General features: G+C 43.7%; 1 protein-coding gene across 1 annotated transcript in view; it reads left to right on the forward strand.

Moving 5' to 3' along the window:
* LOC138567788 (calpain-1 catalytic subunit-like) overlaps positions 1-17140 on the forward strand; it is a 398207-nt gene extending 381067 nt beyond the window's left edge. The window contains exons 20-21 of the mRNA XM_069646278.1: positions 8283-8341; positions 16527-17140. Coding sequence (XP_069502379.1) covers positions 8283-8341; positions 16527-16553 — 86 coding nt within the window. The 3' untranslated portion in view covers positions 16554-17140. The remainder of the gene's footprint in view (positions 1-8282; positions 8342-16526) is intronic.
* Positions 17141-17645: the final 505 nt, after the last annotated feature.

Genomic DNA, 17645 nt, shown 5'->3' on the forward strand with positions numbered 1-17645 from the left:
AGCACATTGCTCATTTGCCAAGCTAACACAGAGCACTACTCATTCAGCGCACCACCCGATTTGTCGTGCAAATTGAGCAGGGCTGTGAGTGGCAAGTTCAATGTTTTACCCATGTTGGTTATTGAGTCATTCGAGCCACGAGAGGCATAAGAGTTATTAAGGCACCTACTCTACAACAGTGTTGGTGCTTTGCCGTTTATGTTATCTAGCATGTTTTCCGTTACTACAAGACCTTGCAGAGGTTGCTGGTGGCAAGAAGCAGCTGAGAGATTTATATTGTCCGCTGCAATTAAACTGCACGCAGCCGCAGGAGGAACAGATGCACCTTTCACTCCTACATCACATAATGTGCGAGAAAGTACAGGTGCAAGTACAAGAGCAGGAGCGGGGACTGAAAAGGGGTATAGAAAATTAAGGGAACAGAAAGAGAACAGGTTTAACAAAAGGAGTAGGATAGCTATTTAATGCTTAAAACTACTTGTTTAGTAGTTGGGACTTGGGTGTTTGCCAAGGGGGCCAATTGATACCAAAGATAGGTCCTAGGCGAGCAAATTGGGGCTTCCTAAACGGCATGTTCAGTAGGAGGAACGGTCCCCAGAAGCGGGCCTATAGGCACATATTCAGCCAATGGAGTCACTCTCAACTACTCCGCGGCCACAGATACACACACTACCTCCACTTTGTGGGGGTTTTGGTATCTAGTATTTTCATCTAATGATTTTCCATCGAAAAAGTATTCTCTGAAATATTTTTCCATCGAAAAAATCTTTCAATTAATATTTTTCCATCGAAAATGTATGTATGTGTATTTGGGAGGGATAAAGGGTTGAAGGGTTAAATGGTTCAATCTGGACAATGGGGGTTTGGATGGCAGACCCCCTAAAAAAAAGTATTTGGAAATCAGTGTTTTAAAGGGCGAAAAACCAGGGCTTTCGGGGGCGACCCCCTAATAAAAAAAAAAACAAAGACATTTCGGTACATGGGTTTTCGATGGAAAGTGGTAATAAACCACATTAGATGAAAAAAAATGTGATGGAAAATAAATTCGATGGAAAGACTATAAAGCAGGGTTTTTACCTGTCAACCTGACAACTTAGCGTGTATTGGGTGGGGGGCCTGGCCACCAGTTTCTAAGAGATGTTGCTTCTGTTGCTTCCTTTACCATCTCTGATTATACTCATTCCCTCCTTTACAGGCTTTAAAGACAGAAGTATGACGGCTTTAAAGACAGAAGTATGACGTTAGCATAATTAGCATCAAATTGGTTGCAATGCACTGTTAGTTCCAATCCGTAATTTCCCTTAAGAGGCCTTTGCTAGCTGATAAAAGCACTTAATATGATTATAATTATTATAATTGTATGCGCTTAAAACCAAAGAGGTTTCTAAGCGCGGCCTGGGATGCGAACCTGTGTTGCTAGTGTTGCCACTGAGCTATATACTACCTGTGCAAATGAATCGCTCAAGCCCACCACTTCAACATGAGGGTGATCGACACTCCCACCCTGCGGACTCACAGGCCATGCCACCGGGGAAAGCATTTGTGACTGTTTTCCAGTGATGGATAGTGGGGGCAGATTTAGGTGAGATCAAGTGTCTGCAAAAAGGGGATTTTGCCGTAGAAGCTCTGTCTCTCTGGGACTAGGCATACGCCTACTGATGTGAACCCACACGCCCCCCCAGGTCATACAGACACAATAAGGAGCGGAGACCATGACGTAGGTATATGTGAATTTATTCACTGTCTTCCTTTTCCACATAGAACTTCCCTTTCATGTTGCTTCGTCCTCCCTCCCCTGACATCACTCCCTGCTCACGTGATGTGGGAGCAGGCTTCACACAGGGCATTATAACTCCACTCCCCTTTCTTAACAAAACTTTATGTTTCAGTCCATTTCTTCTATGAGTCTGTGGGGCCTAATCCTTGCCCGTTGAGGCCTTCCTTCCATGCTTATCTGACGTGGATCATGATCCATCCTCATGGCTGAAATGGCCTGTTCTTCACTGGGGTCCTCTCCATCTCCTTCATAGAGAGCATCCAACTCCCAAGGATCAGAATCTTCCTCCTGTCTTCGGGTCAAGATGATTCCAGGCATCCTTTTAAAATGTGAGGAACTTCTAGACACATTTCTCCTTTCCCCTTCCACAGTGATGAGGGAGTCTTTCACCTGGGTGACAGTCAGTGGTTCGCTGTCAAGCGCAGTGGTGTGTTTGTGGGTCTGGGGTTGGCGCACTATCACCACATCCCTGACCTCTAGGTCATTGTCGCAAGCTTTACTGGCCCCATCAGCTCGCACCTTCATACTTTCCCTGGCGCACGTCTTGTTTCCTCATTTCAGGGTCTCCCTCGTAACCCTGCCCCACGCCCACAACGTGCAGAATTCTTGTGCGAATGCTCCGCCCAAACATTACTTCTGATGGTGCCTTTCTAGTGGTGCTGTGAGGTGTGTTTCTATAGTCTCTTAGTGGCTGATACAGTATTTTTTCGACAGGTTCCCCTATCGGGCGTGCAATCTGAATGTTTCTTTTACTGTTACTCAAGAACCTTTCGACGGTTCCATTAGCCCACAGCCACAAAGGCGTAACTCGTCTGTGTGTGAACACCATGCATTCTGCAAATGTCTTGAAGTCTTGCCCCGTGAATGGGGGTCAATTTTTCTATTTGACTACCCTTGGTATTCCACATGTAACAAACATTCTGTCCTGCGCCGGTATGGTATGGTATGCAGCGGTGTCCAGTCATAATATTGAATTCAAAATTTCGAATGGCAAAAAAGTTGAATCAAAAATGTCGAGAAAAAAAAATGTCGAATTATTTTTTTTTTCGATATTTTTTTTGGGCTCTAGTTTATATAAAAAAATAGGCAAAAACAAAAAAAAAAGAAAAAACGGGGGTTGGGGGGGAACCCCCCCATTTCGAAAAAAAAACGTCATAAAAAATAAATTCGACATTATTTTTTTCGACATTTTTTTTTCGACTTTTTGACTTTCGAAATTTTTGATTTCAAAATTATGACTATAAACCGTATGCAGCTGTAGCAATTACAGATCTGGGAACTGAGATTATTCGTCCATCGCCACAAGTATGTATTCTCCTCCCTCAATGGGTCCAAAGAAGTCAATTGCTATCTCATCCCATGGTTTCTCTGGTAAGTATTCAGGTCGTGTATGGGGCACGACAACCGTACACGTGGGGCACTGTTTTCGAAGCATTTACACCTGCGTGTCCAGCTGTGGAAACCATACCTTTTGCCATAGCATTCTCTTTATGGCTACAATTCCACTCTGCCCTTCATGCGTAAGCCCTAGAACTTTCCTTTGCAGTGTCCGTGGAATGACGATGTTGGTTCCCTTGAGTAAAAGCCCCTCCTCTGACCTGGCCAGATCTTACCTCACTGCCATCAGACTTCCGATGTCTTTTTATGTTCCTAGACTGGCACATTCTCCCATCAGCTTGGCTTGCTTCCATCGACCCAATTCAATGTATTTGAAGATGATCAGGATGGCTTGATCATTTTCTGTTTCTTGTGCAATGTGAGCTTAGTCAACCCCTTTCGGTGTGGCTGCTTGCATGATTTAATGTATATATTGATCCGCCATCAAGGGAGTTGAGGTAGAGTTTTGCGCGGATGTCGAGATAGGAAATCGGTTGGATTGTCCTCTTTCCCAGGGCAATGAATGATGCAGAAGCAGTAGTCTTGGAGCCTCAGACCCCATATAGCGAGTCAGGGGGGCATTTTTGCGTGAGGATTCCCATATATGAACAGCAGGGCCTGATGTTCGTTAACCACAGTGAATGGGTTCCCGTAGAGGAATACATGAAAATGTTTGCAGGCCCATACAACGGCCAGTCTTAGCCTACGAGTAGGCTTGCTCAGGTTCAATTTGCATGAGTATTGAGCCTAAGCCTACCGGGCTGGCATATACAACTAGCTCTGTTTCCCTCTCAGTATTGAAATATGCCATGTTTTTGGCCTCAGCTATACATTGTGGAATAATTTTGAATGCTTATTGACACGCTTATGACCATTCAAATGTTGCTTGTTGTTTTCTCAAGGCTCTCAGCGGGTCACTCACAGATGCGAAATCCTGGATGTACCGGGTGCAATAGCTAGTGAGTCCTAAGCAGGATCGTAAGTCTGATATGTTGGTGGGTGGGTCTGCTTCAGTGAGAGCAGTCACTTTCTCAGGATCTGGGGTCATGTCTTGGGCCGAAAATACATTACCAAAGAACCGAAGCATGTGCTTCCTAAATTTGCACTTGTCCCTGTTTAGTTTGAGGTGTGCTTCTTCAGGGCCATGCATACTCATGTCAGGGTATTGTTGTGTTGTTCCTGATATTTCCCAAATACCAAAATGTCATCATTGTAATGGAAACACTTTGGAATGTGTTTGATGATTATTGGGTATTTCTGCTTGGAAGATTTCTGCGGCTGATGAAACCTTCAAATCGAGACGCTTGTATCGATAGAGTCCCAGATGAGTAACAAACGTGGTTATATATCTGGACTCCTCTCTCAGCTCTAGCTGATGTTAACCTTTGTCTAGATCCAATTTTGAAAATAAACTGACACCATTCAGTAGATGGACCATGTCAGTAATCCGTGAGGCTTGATGGGTTTCTCTCAGTATAGCTACATTGGGCTGGCGCATGTCTACCACCTTCTAATGTCCTGCAAATCTCTTTTGGGCACTGGAACAATCAGAGATACCCATGTGGTGGGCCCCCTTGCTGACTCGATGATCTCTTCAGCCAGTTTGTGTAGCTCTTCCTCCACTTGTCATTGTTTGTTCACTGGAATGCCACCGTAGTGTTGGGCCACTGCAGGTACCTGCGGATCTTTGTGTAGGCTGATCTGGCAGTTTTCTTTTTTTCCTGGCCTTTGCACAGTGTGGGGAAGAGCTGTTGTAGCTTGGCTGATTGGTCTATATATTTGTGAACCATGAATCGGTATGGTACATGTATGAGACCCATGTCTATCGCGGCTTTGCAGCTTAATATGCACCCACTGTTATTTGCAACCTCCAACAGGTGCATGGGTATCCTTTTTTTCTTGTGTTTTGTATTTTCATTGTGCCATGAAGTATCCTCTCCATCGCAACAGAGTCTTTGACCCATAGGGGTAGATGTTCACTTCAGCATGTCGTAGTCGCGGAGCATGTGGGAGGTTGTTGTAGACTTCCTCACTGATGATGTTTACCGTAGCTCCGGTGTCTACTAGGAATTTAGCCGCCATGTTATCCACTTGGAGGAGTAGTATCAGACTTTGCTCTTTTGCTGTTGAATTTTCCAGTGCATACAGGTAGCCCTTTTTCTTTATCATCACAACAGGGTTCTCTTCTTCTCAAGTCCTCTTCCGACGATGCACTCAATCTGCTGTCTGTCTGTGACTGTTCCACTAAGTAGCAGACATATATTTTGGGTCGCAATTTGGACCTAGAGCCTCTTGTCTTGCTCGACTGCCATTCAGCCGGCGCTCTTTTTTGTGTCTTTTCTTCTTCCCTTTTCTCTCTGTGTCTCTTCGATGAGGTGGGTTGTACTATTGGCTCACTGCCCTCATGGGACTTTGCGTTTGCTTGGCCCTGCTTTGTGTCGGTCTACCATCACTCCCTTTGCCACGTGCTTGACTGTGGTACATGACACATACTGCTTTGAAATGGTTTTCTGCCCCGCGGGCCGAGCATTGTTGTCCTATGGCCAGGCAGGCACCTTCTTGGGGAAACTACTATCCACACCAATAGCAGAATGGTTGCCTGTTGCCTTTGTGTGGTGACATTGTGTCTATTTTGTGGACGGTTTCTGTTTTCCCTTGGGAGATTTTAATGCCATTCAAACATTCCTTTTGAAGTGCCAGGGCAGCATCTGATCTGGCCAAACAGAGGATCTCTTCCAGGGATTGTGGCTTCTGTAGCAGCTTTTTCCTGAAATCAGCACATTCACACCCGGCAATGATCTGGGACCTCAATGCTTCATCATTTGAATGGTTGTTGAAGTCGCAGTATTAAAGCCGAATGCGCAGGCACATCACGTATGTGTCCATTGACTCCACTTTGTGTTGCTTCGTCATAATCCACGTTGGTGTGGGGAGTGATGTAGTCAGTGAGGGCTGTTTTGAGGTTGACGTAGGTGTCCGTGGATCCCCCTGGTAGTTCATCCATGATGTCACCCACATTTGGGCAAATGGAGAGGGTTTGCAAACTGTGTTTCTTCTCATCTCCCAGAGGCCCTATGGCCTTGATGTACACTTTGAAGTCTCTCACCCAGCGCTTCCACCTGGGACCCAAACTGCTGGTTGCAGACAGGTCAAAATGAGTGGGTAGTTGGGCAATCAGGTTGTTCTACAGCAGCGTGGTATGATGGGCACTGTTAGGTCCCCCTGATCCCCAGACATGGTGAGCGTGTGCTTGGCACCAGTGAGGCACACTGTAGGTACTCACTGCTTTTCTCTTAGTTGCTCGTGGTGATAGATTACTCAAGAGCCTGTACTGGTTACTTAGTCATGGTCGTATTGGAGCGCTTCACTGGGGACTCCCAGCCTGTGCTACAGTTGCCTTGGCAGTCATGGCATGTGGACCTGCTGCGAACCTTCCACCAGCACGCAGAGCTTATCACAATTGCTGAGGGGCGCTGGCTGGTGGTGGATGAAGCAGAGTTGCCCTTGCTTCTCAGCCCATAAGATGCCATTGCCAATGTTATAGATGGATGAACATAGTTAAGAGTGAAGAAGGGCAACCTACCGGATCAGGAAGGTCACCAATGAAGACTGCAGATAACAGCGGAGACTGCCAAACCACTCCATCAAACAGTATTGCGATCACCATTCCGCAGGCCTATACACCAAAAGCAGCAGCCGAAGACAGCTGCAAGTGAGTAACAGGCAGACCTCCTCAGCAGCCTCTTAACAGCTGATGTCTTTCACCTTTACCTGCTGCACTGCTGGACACTGAACACACTGCATGACACGACACACCATGCGCGCTCTGTGTTGTGATGGTGTTTTTAAGGAAATAACGCTGCCTCCACAATAGTAAGCATAGACAGACTCCATTCTCCAGAGAGTCTCCTGCTGCCACTGGTGCTACACTGAACACACTGTGCAACATATTACAGGTTTTCTTATCAGCATGGACTTCCATCAAGTGGGTAGGTGATTGACACTGGGCTTCTAAAGTGACTGACAAATCACCATAGCGGTGCTCTCAGAGCACCTGGCTTCTCTGGTGTTTGGTGGTTTATTCAACCCAACAGGGACAGACCAACCCCTTATTGATCCAGTCAAAATAGAATGTATATTGTAAACATTCATGAATTAAATTTGCATTTGATGTATGTCTGAGCTGTATCTAGAGTTTGATGTATTTTGCCCATCTATCTTCATTAGTCGGACCTTCTCTGCGCTTTTAAGCTATTGGTCTTTTTTCTGAGAATATAATGTTTACATGTATAACCCTGCTGGGTTAAGGAATTGTTATATATTTATATATTATATATTTATGTCTGCACTTATTTAATAATAACAAAAACTAGATTAGGAATTGATCAATGCAGGCATGGCAGTGGATCGTTAAGTCAAAGGAGGACAATGGTTGTCAATTTTGAGCCCACCACATGGGTATCTCTGATTGTTATTGGGCCGGGGCGCAATATGTTCATTGTTCAGTGAATACATTGTTCACGTATTGATTCAATCCATATATTGGGAACCTACCCATGTATTTAGTTTGGTGGTTGAGACTTCGCTCTCTGTACCCAGCTGTGTTCCCATTAGCCGTCTACAAGGAACTACAAATGCTTTCCTATTAACAAAACATTAGGCTTTTCTGAAAGTAATAAGGAAAAAACATAGCCTAGCACCACTACAAAAAGAAGAAATCAGAGGAAAGATAATTGTAAAAAGGTAGATGGGGGAAAAAAGATTGGTGGCTCAACTTGCCCTTTTACTATGTGTATGAACTAGGATGCATCTATCATCTGTTCCGTCAATGGGCTGGGATGTGCAGCCTAAAGTCTGGAGAAAAAGAAGAAAATTGGCATTGATCCAAGATGATTCATGGAAAAAACACCAGTCACATTTCTTTGCTTTCGCAGTACACTGCCACTTCATAGGACACCTAACCCATACCAGAACCTAGCCAGCTGATGCATGCATGCATGCATGCATGCAGGATAAAGCACTGTGTCCATGCATCTCACTCCTTACTTTCAATGCACCACAAATGTTACTTTCAGCTTCAACTCTTATCAACAAATTATGACCACTAACAGAATGTGTCACATTACAGAGAAATGTCAAGTCCTGGACAAAAACAAAGATGGAGTGCTGCACTTGACACGCCAGGAGGTAAGTACTGGCATTTGTGTGAAATCCTCTCTCTATCCCCTTTGCTCTGTTTGATGTAAATTGCATTCTTTTGCAACCCACTGCCACGATTACCATATGTGAAGAGCAAGTGGACGTACCTGGAAGATGTGCCAAAGCTAAATTCACTGAGACCCAAGACTCTTGCGCGAACCTCTGTCCCACCTTCAATGCATCCTTTTCACTGAAATGTTGCCAAGATCCCATTTGTGAAAGAAACATTTAATTAACTTCCTTTCTTAAATAGGGTTATCAGCACACATATTTTTAATTACTGCTTTTTGTCTGTCCGGGTGGATTATCTCCAGGTCCTTCCATACTTGCCCCGGTTTCCTTTAGGAATCAGATCTGAGTCTAATCCTAATGAGACCTCCATTCATTGCTTTGGGATCTACGTTGGTTTCACTTTCGATTCAGTGATCACTGGGTGTTCTTGCTGAGCCAGATCCAGTACATAAGAGAGATCTTCAACCATCATCCAATCCCTCAAGAGTCCATCAATCAATCTAGAGGTAAGAGGAGCCTGCTGTGACGCCTGTATCTGCCACAACCTTCAGGAGACCTCCTGTAGCAGGAAGGTCACATTCTGTATCCAATGAGCAATTATTTACCTGGCAAACTTCTATTCTATCATTCTAAGTTTCACCATGACCAAAAGACATGTTCGGAGGAGATGTGTGGAGTTCCCTTCCAAATCACAAGCTCGGTCTTTGGACTAGCCAAGGCACAAGCTTCCCTCCTGGGAATATTGCTTGGCTTTTGGTCTTGCCTTGGGCAACCATGGTTTGTCCATTCAATATACTTTGGTTTTCCTTTGAGTAAACTGTCCATTAATCCTACTTCAGTTCCAAAAGTGTAAAAATGTAAGATTTTGAAAATCCATGCACATGGTTCTGCTAATGGTCTGAGCACTTCTTCAAAGACGTTACGTAGCACAGAGCAGAAGCATGACTCCATAAAAAAAAAGTAAAATGAATGTCCCCTTAACCGAATACCTAGACCTGCTCCATCCCTCTTGGTATCCAGAGCTCAACATTTGGTCTGAGTTTCAGCCTATTATTTAGGCTTGTACTGGGCCCGTCCGGGCTCTGGTAGCAGGGGTGGATCTGTGCAGTGCCTTTGGCCCAGAGTTCGTGGAAGAGAAGGAGTACGAGTCTGATAATCCCAAAGCCTTTTCTCTGGGCACCTCATCAGATGAGAAGGACTTTCCCTGGTATCCATTTACTTCCGTACCAGGTGGGGACTTGTTCCCAGAAAAGTAGCCTATTTGGACCACCAACTACAGGCTAAGGGCTCCATAGCTCTGTCAAGTAAACACAGAATGTGCGTATTGAACACAGGCCTTTTGTGAAAGAACAAGCCTATCAGTGGAATCAATTTTCTTGGCTGGTGAGCATTGAAAAGAGATATTTTAATCTATTGCAGCACATTTGAATTTGCTGCATTATCCATTTAGTAAAGTAGACTACATTGACCTGTGAAATTTTAATGCGTGCGTATACTGATAAGTCTCCTTCGCTTCTGCTAAAATGTCAAGGTAACTTCAAAGCACAATTATAGTACATTGACCAAATATACCCCTCTACAAGCTAAATGCTTTTCTACTAACAAAGCACATAGCCTCGAGTGCCAATGACAAAAAAAAAAAAATGTATAAATTAAATTAATACTTTCATTTTTCGTGATTTTCACTGATGTCATGGAGGTTTACACAAATCAAGAGGGAACTCAAGACTCTTCTGAAATTCCTGTCAGACCTCCCCTAACGCTGTTGGGGATTAAATAAAGAATTTCTGTGATAACCTACCCAAAAATGATGTCCCCTGTCTCTCTTTTACAAGACGGTTCCATTCCTTAGAGAACTTCTAGGTACCTCTCATCCCAGCTTCCATTTAAAAACCCCACCTCACACTTATTCGGATTCTAAACCAATGCTCTTGAGAACACCATGTCGAACCTATTTCCTCTGGCCGAAGATTCCCAAAGGCTCCCAAAACCATTCTGATCTTTTCCATATATTCATGTCCTGCTTTAGTTCCACTTTGAAAACCTTCAGAGCACCACAGCTAGTCAAACACTGACCTGCCTATGTATTTTTTATATTCTCAATCCCTAGTACACAGTCTGGGGATGGGTGTTGGGAGAGTGTCTGAAAGTCTTCAATGATGGATAACAGAGAAGGCCATGTGATACTGACAGGAACCAGAACCACCGTCAATGAAACGAGGATCTTGCTTATGTCCTGCCCACACCTTAACACCATAGGGCACCCATCTCTATGGGGGAGGATATTATGGATTTGCCAGGCTAACTGGGAAAGGCCATTTTGATTTGAGTGAAAGCCAAACAGATTGCCTCCTCTGGCATGCCAGTGGCGGATTGCGTGGAAAGGTCCACCTGGGCAAGTCCTATCCTCTGTGACATGATGTGCAAACCCTGCAATGTACTGAGAAAATGATCATCAAAGGTACATCCTATCTTTTACACAAGAAAGCTCCTCCCAAATGCAAACAAGGATCAACATATAGATGTGGGACACGTTTTTTTAAATATGCAGACCTCTAACAAGTGAGGCGAGTAGAGATGCTGAGCTCCTTTTCTGGCCAATAGAAACAATTGCAAAGAAAATGGTAATTGGGCTCATGCCGAATGCCATGTGTGGCTTAATCTCTGTTCAAAGATGGAGGTTAAGACGTTGCTGGCAACATCACCATTGATGGAGCATTCTTCTACACTTATTATGCAGTGGGAAATGGCGGCAGTGATGACCAAGTTCCTTTAAATATTAAGGTCATATTCATGGCATGCCGCCCAGAAACCTACAAACCCTCAATAAGTCAAAGCTTCTTAGGTTTCCAACAGAGCAGGATGAGATCACAAAATGCTACACTGGATGAACTCACAACTACCAAAAAGTACAAATGAAGGCCCTCTACTCCCTCTAGCCAGGAATCCATTAAACCAATTTGACTTTGCAGGTACTGCATGAATGAAGTATGGGGGAGTATACCAATCTACCGAGGGACACAATGTCTTCGTGTTTTCATGAGATGACTATGGCTGCCACAGTTTCAAATTCCTTTTTCAGAAGTCCACCCAAAATCACGCACAAAACAATAGCCATACTTTTCAGAGTTATGTGCAAAGGTACAGAACCATGAAAACCGACATGCCATGAAGCTGTCCCACGGAAATTCATCAGCCAGGTCATTTATTTCATGTGGTTCACTCTGGCAAACAGGAAAAGAGACACATGCCCTACACACTTGCAAAATTAAAGATGGTTACCCTGACCATTTTAAGCCTTCATCCAGGACAAAGACAGCCTACATGTCGCTTACCTGCTAGATACCCACTTCCAACTCTAGGATGACTGCACAAAGTTTGTTAAGCTTAAAGTGAAGGGCTAATGTTATAAGTGTTCATATTGTCTTGAAGGGTTCATAGTGAAAAAATCGAAAACAAAAAGGTCGAAAGTCAAAATGTCGAAAAAAAAATGTAAAAAAATAAAAAGTCAAATTCTTTTAAATACGTTTTTTATTCGAAATGGGGGGGTTTCCCCCTCTATCCCACCCTTTTTTTTTGTTTTACCCATTTTTTTTATTCCGGACCCTAAAATAAATATATAATAAAAAAAGGGACTTCGCCTTTTTTTTGTTTTACCTTATGTTTTGACATTTTTGTCTTTCGACCTTTTTTTTCGGCATTTTGACTGCACACCGTCTTGAAGGCATTACACAGGATAGTCACGAATGTTTTACTACCAAGGATATCTGAACTATATTGCCAGAGTGTGCATCTGGTTCTATTTTGATGAATGGCTGCAGAAGACTTGATTTGCCAAATTCCAGCACCACCTGCACCCAATTCCTGAGATTATCTGCTCACTGTGAAAGCTGACAAACCATATCAACAACCCCTGTGGAGGCTCCAGTTCAACAGGCCCACCCCAGACAACCAAGAGGGTAATGCATTATCTCCCTCTGAAAAACGTGTTGGAGCTCTGCAGGACATACTATGCACCTTAGGAGTCTTAGTACCCGTTCTCCTGCCTGGTGTTTCCAGAGAGAGACCTGCTTGGTGGTCTCTTCCATATCCGTGGCTAACCTCCAGTTAGTGCCTTTGGTTAACAACAAATCTAGCATTAATACGTCTGCCACCTTTGTGGCTTTTTTTATACTTCCTGATAAGAAATTGAAAACTGGGTAAGAAGCAAACTTCATTAGGTGGACAAAGGTACCATGTGTTCCTCTGCTACTCTCCAGGACCCAACAGCGGGCAGAGTTTCTGCTTTGAGTACCTAGTAACTCTCCACAATGTACAGTGCAAATGTTCTTGATACTGGTGTTCATGGCACATCTCTCTCTTGGAAACTTCCACAAATGCAGAACAGAGTTACCAGAAAAGTAATAATTGTCAAACCCAAGCATCCCATCAAACCAAGGGACATTGCTCTTCTGGATTTACACCCCCAGTCAGATGACTAGGAAAAGCAAGCTCTGTGCCTCTCTAATCATCCAGAACAAGAAGACACGAGCTTGGTGGTTTATTTCAAGCTACTAACGTCCTTCCTGGGGACCTTTCTAAAATCCGGTTATCTCCGACTGTAAGGAAGAAAATTGAAAGCTATCCTCTTTCAAAGCATCTATTCTTAGATGTCAGACGCCCATGTTACCCCAGGAGGAATAGCGGAGAACTAAAACTCTATCTCTGCCACCAGTCACTTTGCCACACGACCCTGCAGCTACAGACACAATAGGTTGTGCATTACAAAATCCCAGCTATAGTACAATACGGCCGCATTTGAATGGGAATTGAGTTGCAGCTATATTTGGTACAAGAAATAAACATCTTTCACAAACGTATGGGTACAAGCAATAAACATCTTTCGCAACGTTATTGTGGTACTTTAGATTTCGACCGTATCTTACAAGCACGCACATCAATCGGAAGATCTGGCTTCCATCGTCTTCCCTACGCCCTCCTCTATTTCTCTACCTTCGACAATGAATTAACTCTAAAGCTTGATTTTAGACCCTTTGAAGGACTCTGGGTTTCAATTACCACTCTACACTACCCATAGAGGGAATGCCTCTGATCGACATTCTTAAAGTACTTCCATTGTTCGTTGCATTTCAAAATGCTACTCACTCTTGGAAGGCATCCCTGCTTACTCGTTGAGAATTAAGACTGCTCCTTTGACTTACTAGAGGCATGTAGCCATGCATCTTATCTGAATGTTGACAGGCCTTCTGAACAAGCTCTTGTGTAGGTGCTCAAGTTAAAGAAGAACCCCCCTTTTTTGGAGACACACTGCAGCCATCTTTCCATTTCATTTCCTGTTTTGTATTCTCGATGCAAGAGAAAGAGATGTTACTCACATGTCGTAATAACTTTTGTACACTTAAGGCCTCATTATGAGTTTGGCGGTGCGGCCATAAACTGTGGCAATGCAGTGGTAACAAAGCATTACCGCTACATATTGCACCGCCAAACTACGGGTTTGGAGGTAAGGTGGAGGAAAATCATCCAGCAGAATTCTGAAGGTAATTCCTTCGTTTTACGACCCAAAACTGGATAAATTTGTAGAATTTCCACCAGCGGTAATTCCACTAAAATCCCAGTGGAGTCCTATGGACTCTGATAAATGGAGACTAACACCACTTTCTACCCCTAATAATACAACAGAAATACCGCCAGACTAATTGGCAGTAAAGGTAAATCAATTTGGTGCTATTTTGGCTGATTTAATGCCAAAATACCACCAAACTTGTAACGAGACCCTAGTCTTGAGTATCATTTGCCCCAAGCATAGCCTACTTGAGATATCTTACTGATGAGCGGTTAGGGGACTGTGGCATGAAGAGGATGCATAGCAGGGGGCACACGGACAGAGCACATGGGCAACTGTGCATGTGCCTTTGGCCTCACTCTGTTTTGGTTTTGGCACATTTTCCGGTGATCCCTATACAGTTGGCATCCGTCTGAAGCGTTGTGAATGGTGTAAGTATACAATTTAACCTACAGAGGTTTTGAAATACGGCGAAAGATATTTTAGTTGTTCAAAAAACCTTCGCCGTCTGTTGCTTTTGCATTTAATGTGAAAGGAGTGCAGTGAACCGAGTGGACATAAAATGTATAAAATGTGAAGGAGTGGTGTAACAGAGTGAAGTAAAAAATATATCATGTCTGTAATGTTAAATCAGATGAGTGGAAAGACACCGAAAAATATTGCAAACATTAATTAAATAAATAAAGAGTAGTGGGGTAAATGGTTAAAATGGGTTGGGGTGGTGTTATATGGGTAAAAAAACATGGGGGTTGGGGGCGAGACCCTCCCAAACCCAAAAATAAAAAAAAGAATTCAGTGTTTTTCAGTATTTTTGTCTGCAATTAAATTTACCACTCTGTAATTGTGGTCGGTAAAATCACATGTAACCTTCAGCAAGTTATTTTGTCCAACGTTACTGACCCAATGTGGTTCAAAATACACCCCAATTGCTACTCAGACAGTTAGTCACAAAAAGTCAGGAAACACCATGAGAGAGTGCGGGTCACTTTCTTTCTGTTGCATGTTTTAAATATTATCCCAGTCCAACCCTGTAGGTCTGCAATAAGATAAGAGAGGCAAACAAGAAGCGAGATAGATCCACACCTTCTTAAAATGAATAAGAAGGGAGTGTGCCACAGAAGTCAGAAAAGCAGGACCTGCGCAGTAGAGAAGGGGAGAGGGAGAGAAGGGGTTGGGGAAGAAAGACCCAATGTCTGAGGGAGCGGAGGGAAGGAGGAGGGAGAAAGTACAGGTTATTAGGATGAATATGGCATAACACTGCCATTTGCATGGTCTCTAGGTGCTCTGCTGCTTCAGAAAGAAAGTGGATTGAGTTTGTGTAGTCAGAGGGAGAAAGTACAGGTTCATGTGCTCTTGTGTTGATGAGAGCAGACCTGGAGGTACCCTGACCTCTATGTGGATATGAGTTTCTCAGTATTTTGTGTTAAAAGCATGAAGGCGTTTGTATCCAGAAAGGAGTCCTTGTCTGCCCATACTGCTAGTATGCATTGGCCAGGGGGCTGTGGCATGTATGTTGATTGTAGAGGTGTAGCAACTTGTTTGCCCTCTGGTCAGAGTGGTAATAACAAGCCATGTGCAAGTTTCTTAGTTGGTTTGATTATGTCAAGTGTGAGTGTGGATTTTGAGGGGTTAGTGGGTAGGGTTAGGAAACGCTGAATTGGGACATAAGAGAGTGAATGTAGCTTTTTTGCCAGTGTTGCATTTGACTTCAGGCCTCAGTGGGACTTGGTGGAGTATACGGTATGGCACTTACTAGACTATGGCAGAGCTAGATTTGCACCCATTGGGGTCTGACTAAACTCTGATATGAAGTGGGCAGCCAGGAACAACAGTTCTGTTGTCGAACATCATATGTCGAATTTCAGGGTGGTGGTGGCGAGGGAGAAGGTATGGCCTTCAGTTGGAGTGGTGGAGGGGCAGGAAGCCAATATGACATTTCCTTGACAATTAATGCTCGATAGATGTCTTTTTCTTGGTTCCAGGTTTTAGGTTGGCATAAAATGCAATGGGCTCTGGTTTGTGGGTGGTTTCGTACTTTCATACTTGATTAGGCATTGAAAAGCCATGTCTTCAGCATTTTCTTGAATCTGGGGTAGTTCTGGATTGAGTTTATTTACTTTGGTAAGGTTCTCCAGAATTAGACTATCATGTTGGACAAATCCAATACTCTGCGTCTCTGTTATTGTACCGTGTAGTCTCTTGTAGTACATCGCCCCAGGATCTTAGCATCCTTATTGGTTTGTATTGGATGATCTTTGCTCAGGTATATTTTATGCCACAACTCAGAAGAGCTTTGTGAGTGAGGCAGACTGTTTCGAGGTGGATTCATTTTTTTCTTAGTGCTGTGGTAGAGAAGCTCAGCGAGTAAGAGAGAGACGGAGAGAAAGCAATAGAGTTGGGGTGTGAACTGCATGATGTGTGGGGTAGTAGGGTGACAAACTTCTAAAAGAAGGAGTGAGTTTTGTGAGGAACTAATTTGAATGAACTCGTCCCTATACATACTTCTTAAACTCCAGTATAATATCAATGGTTCCATTTGTATCACTCTTTCTCTCCTTGGCCCAAATGGTGATCAAACTGTTTTTCATTTTCTAGTGGGTCGAGCTTTCAACCTTCGCCTGATGTCAAGCATCCTTTCAGGAGCTCACTATTTATATACACCAACTGTTAATTTGGCAACCCCTGTCTGTTCTGGGAATCACCGACACACTACGCAGAGCGCTGGCAACTTCAGAACTTCAGCATAGAAGGGTTTAACCGCATCATTCAGAGAGAAAAGGAAAAATATTTCCGACGTGAGCTTCTAAGCCCTTGATCTAATCCAGTGCATCAGAATAAAGTTCTGATTTGTCTAGCATTCCAATGGAAAATGGCCTTGTTGCAGCTTTAAAGAAAAGAGTGTGTCTTCTAAAACGAACTAATGTCCGACAGCTTAAAGGAGAAGAGGCTTACTAATGTGCAGGCGTTTGTCCTTCATTTTCACTGCAGTGTTTTCACTCCTAAAGGACTTTTAAGTTAGTTAACTTAAGTATGTATTTGTTACTACTACATTCGATACAGGTGTGTACTTCCTGCCCTTGCTGGCTGTAAGTGGACAGTATTTTGAGCTATGTTCTATGACAGTTGGAGAGGAGTTGGAGCATTGCTTCTCCAGATATGCGTGCTATGATCTTTGTCTCCTGAAGATTAATAAACCTGCCTTACTTCCACCAAGAGTCTCATTCAGTTATAACACACCTTCTGGCAATGAGGGAGTTATCACCCCAAGAAAGTGTCTGGAGCAAAATAGTCTTGATGGCCTGTGACCAGCTTAGACCAACGATTGAGGAGTGTGTCCACTGGCTGGTCAGTTGAATGTTCACACCAGCTGTTCCACAAGTCTGAATCTTTATTGTGCTCTTTAAGAAGTGTGTCAGTGCTGCGCAGTACACGAACGGTGGAAACAAAGTCAAATGAAAAGTGGTTTGTCGTCATGTTCGGCGCTGTGAAAAACGAGGGGCCACAGAATGAGAAAGTCTATTGTATTTTTAGAATACAGTGTTAGAGCTGTTGAGTGGGAGGAGTTCCAGTGAGCTGGGAGTGAAGCTGGTGTTGGCTCTAAGACTTGTGGCGGATCACTGCCTCATCTGCAGGTGAGAAGGATTTTCTGCTTAGTCAAGAAGCCAAGGAAAACATAGATCCTGCTGGATGCTGTGCCATCTATCCGCTCCAATA

The sequence above is a fragment of the Ambystoma mexicanum genome, chromosome 2p, assembly GCF_040938575.1.
Source record: "Ambystoma mexicanum isolate Mex_15411 chromosome 2p, UKY_AmexF1_1, whole genome shotgun sequence".
NCBI classification, from domain to species: domain Eukaryota; kingdom Metazoa; phylum Chordata; class Amphibia; order Caudata; family Ambystomatidae; genus Ambystoma; species Ambystoma mexicanum.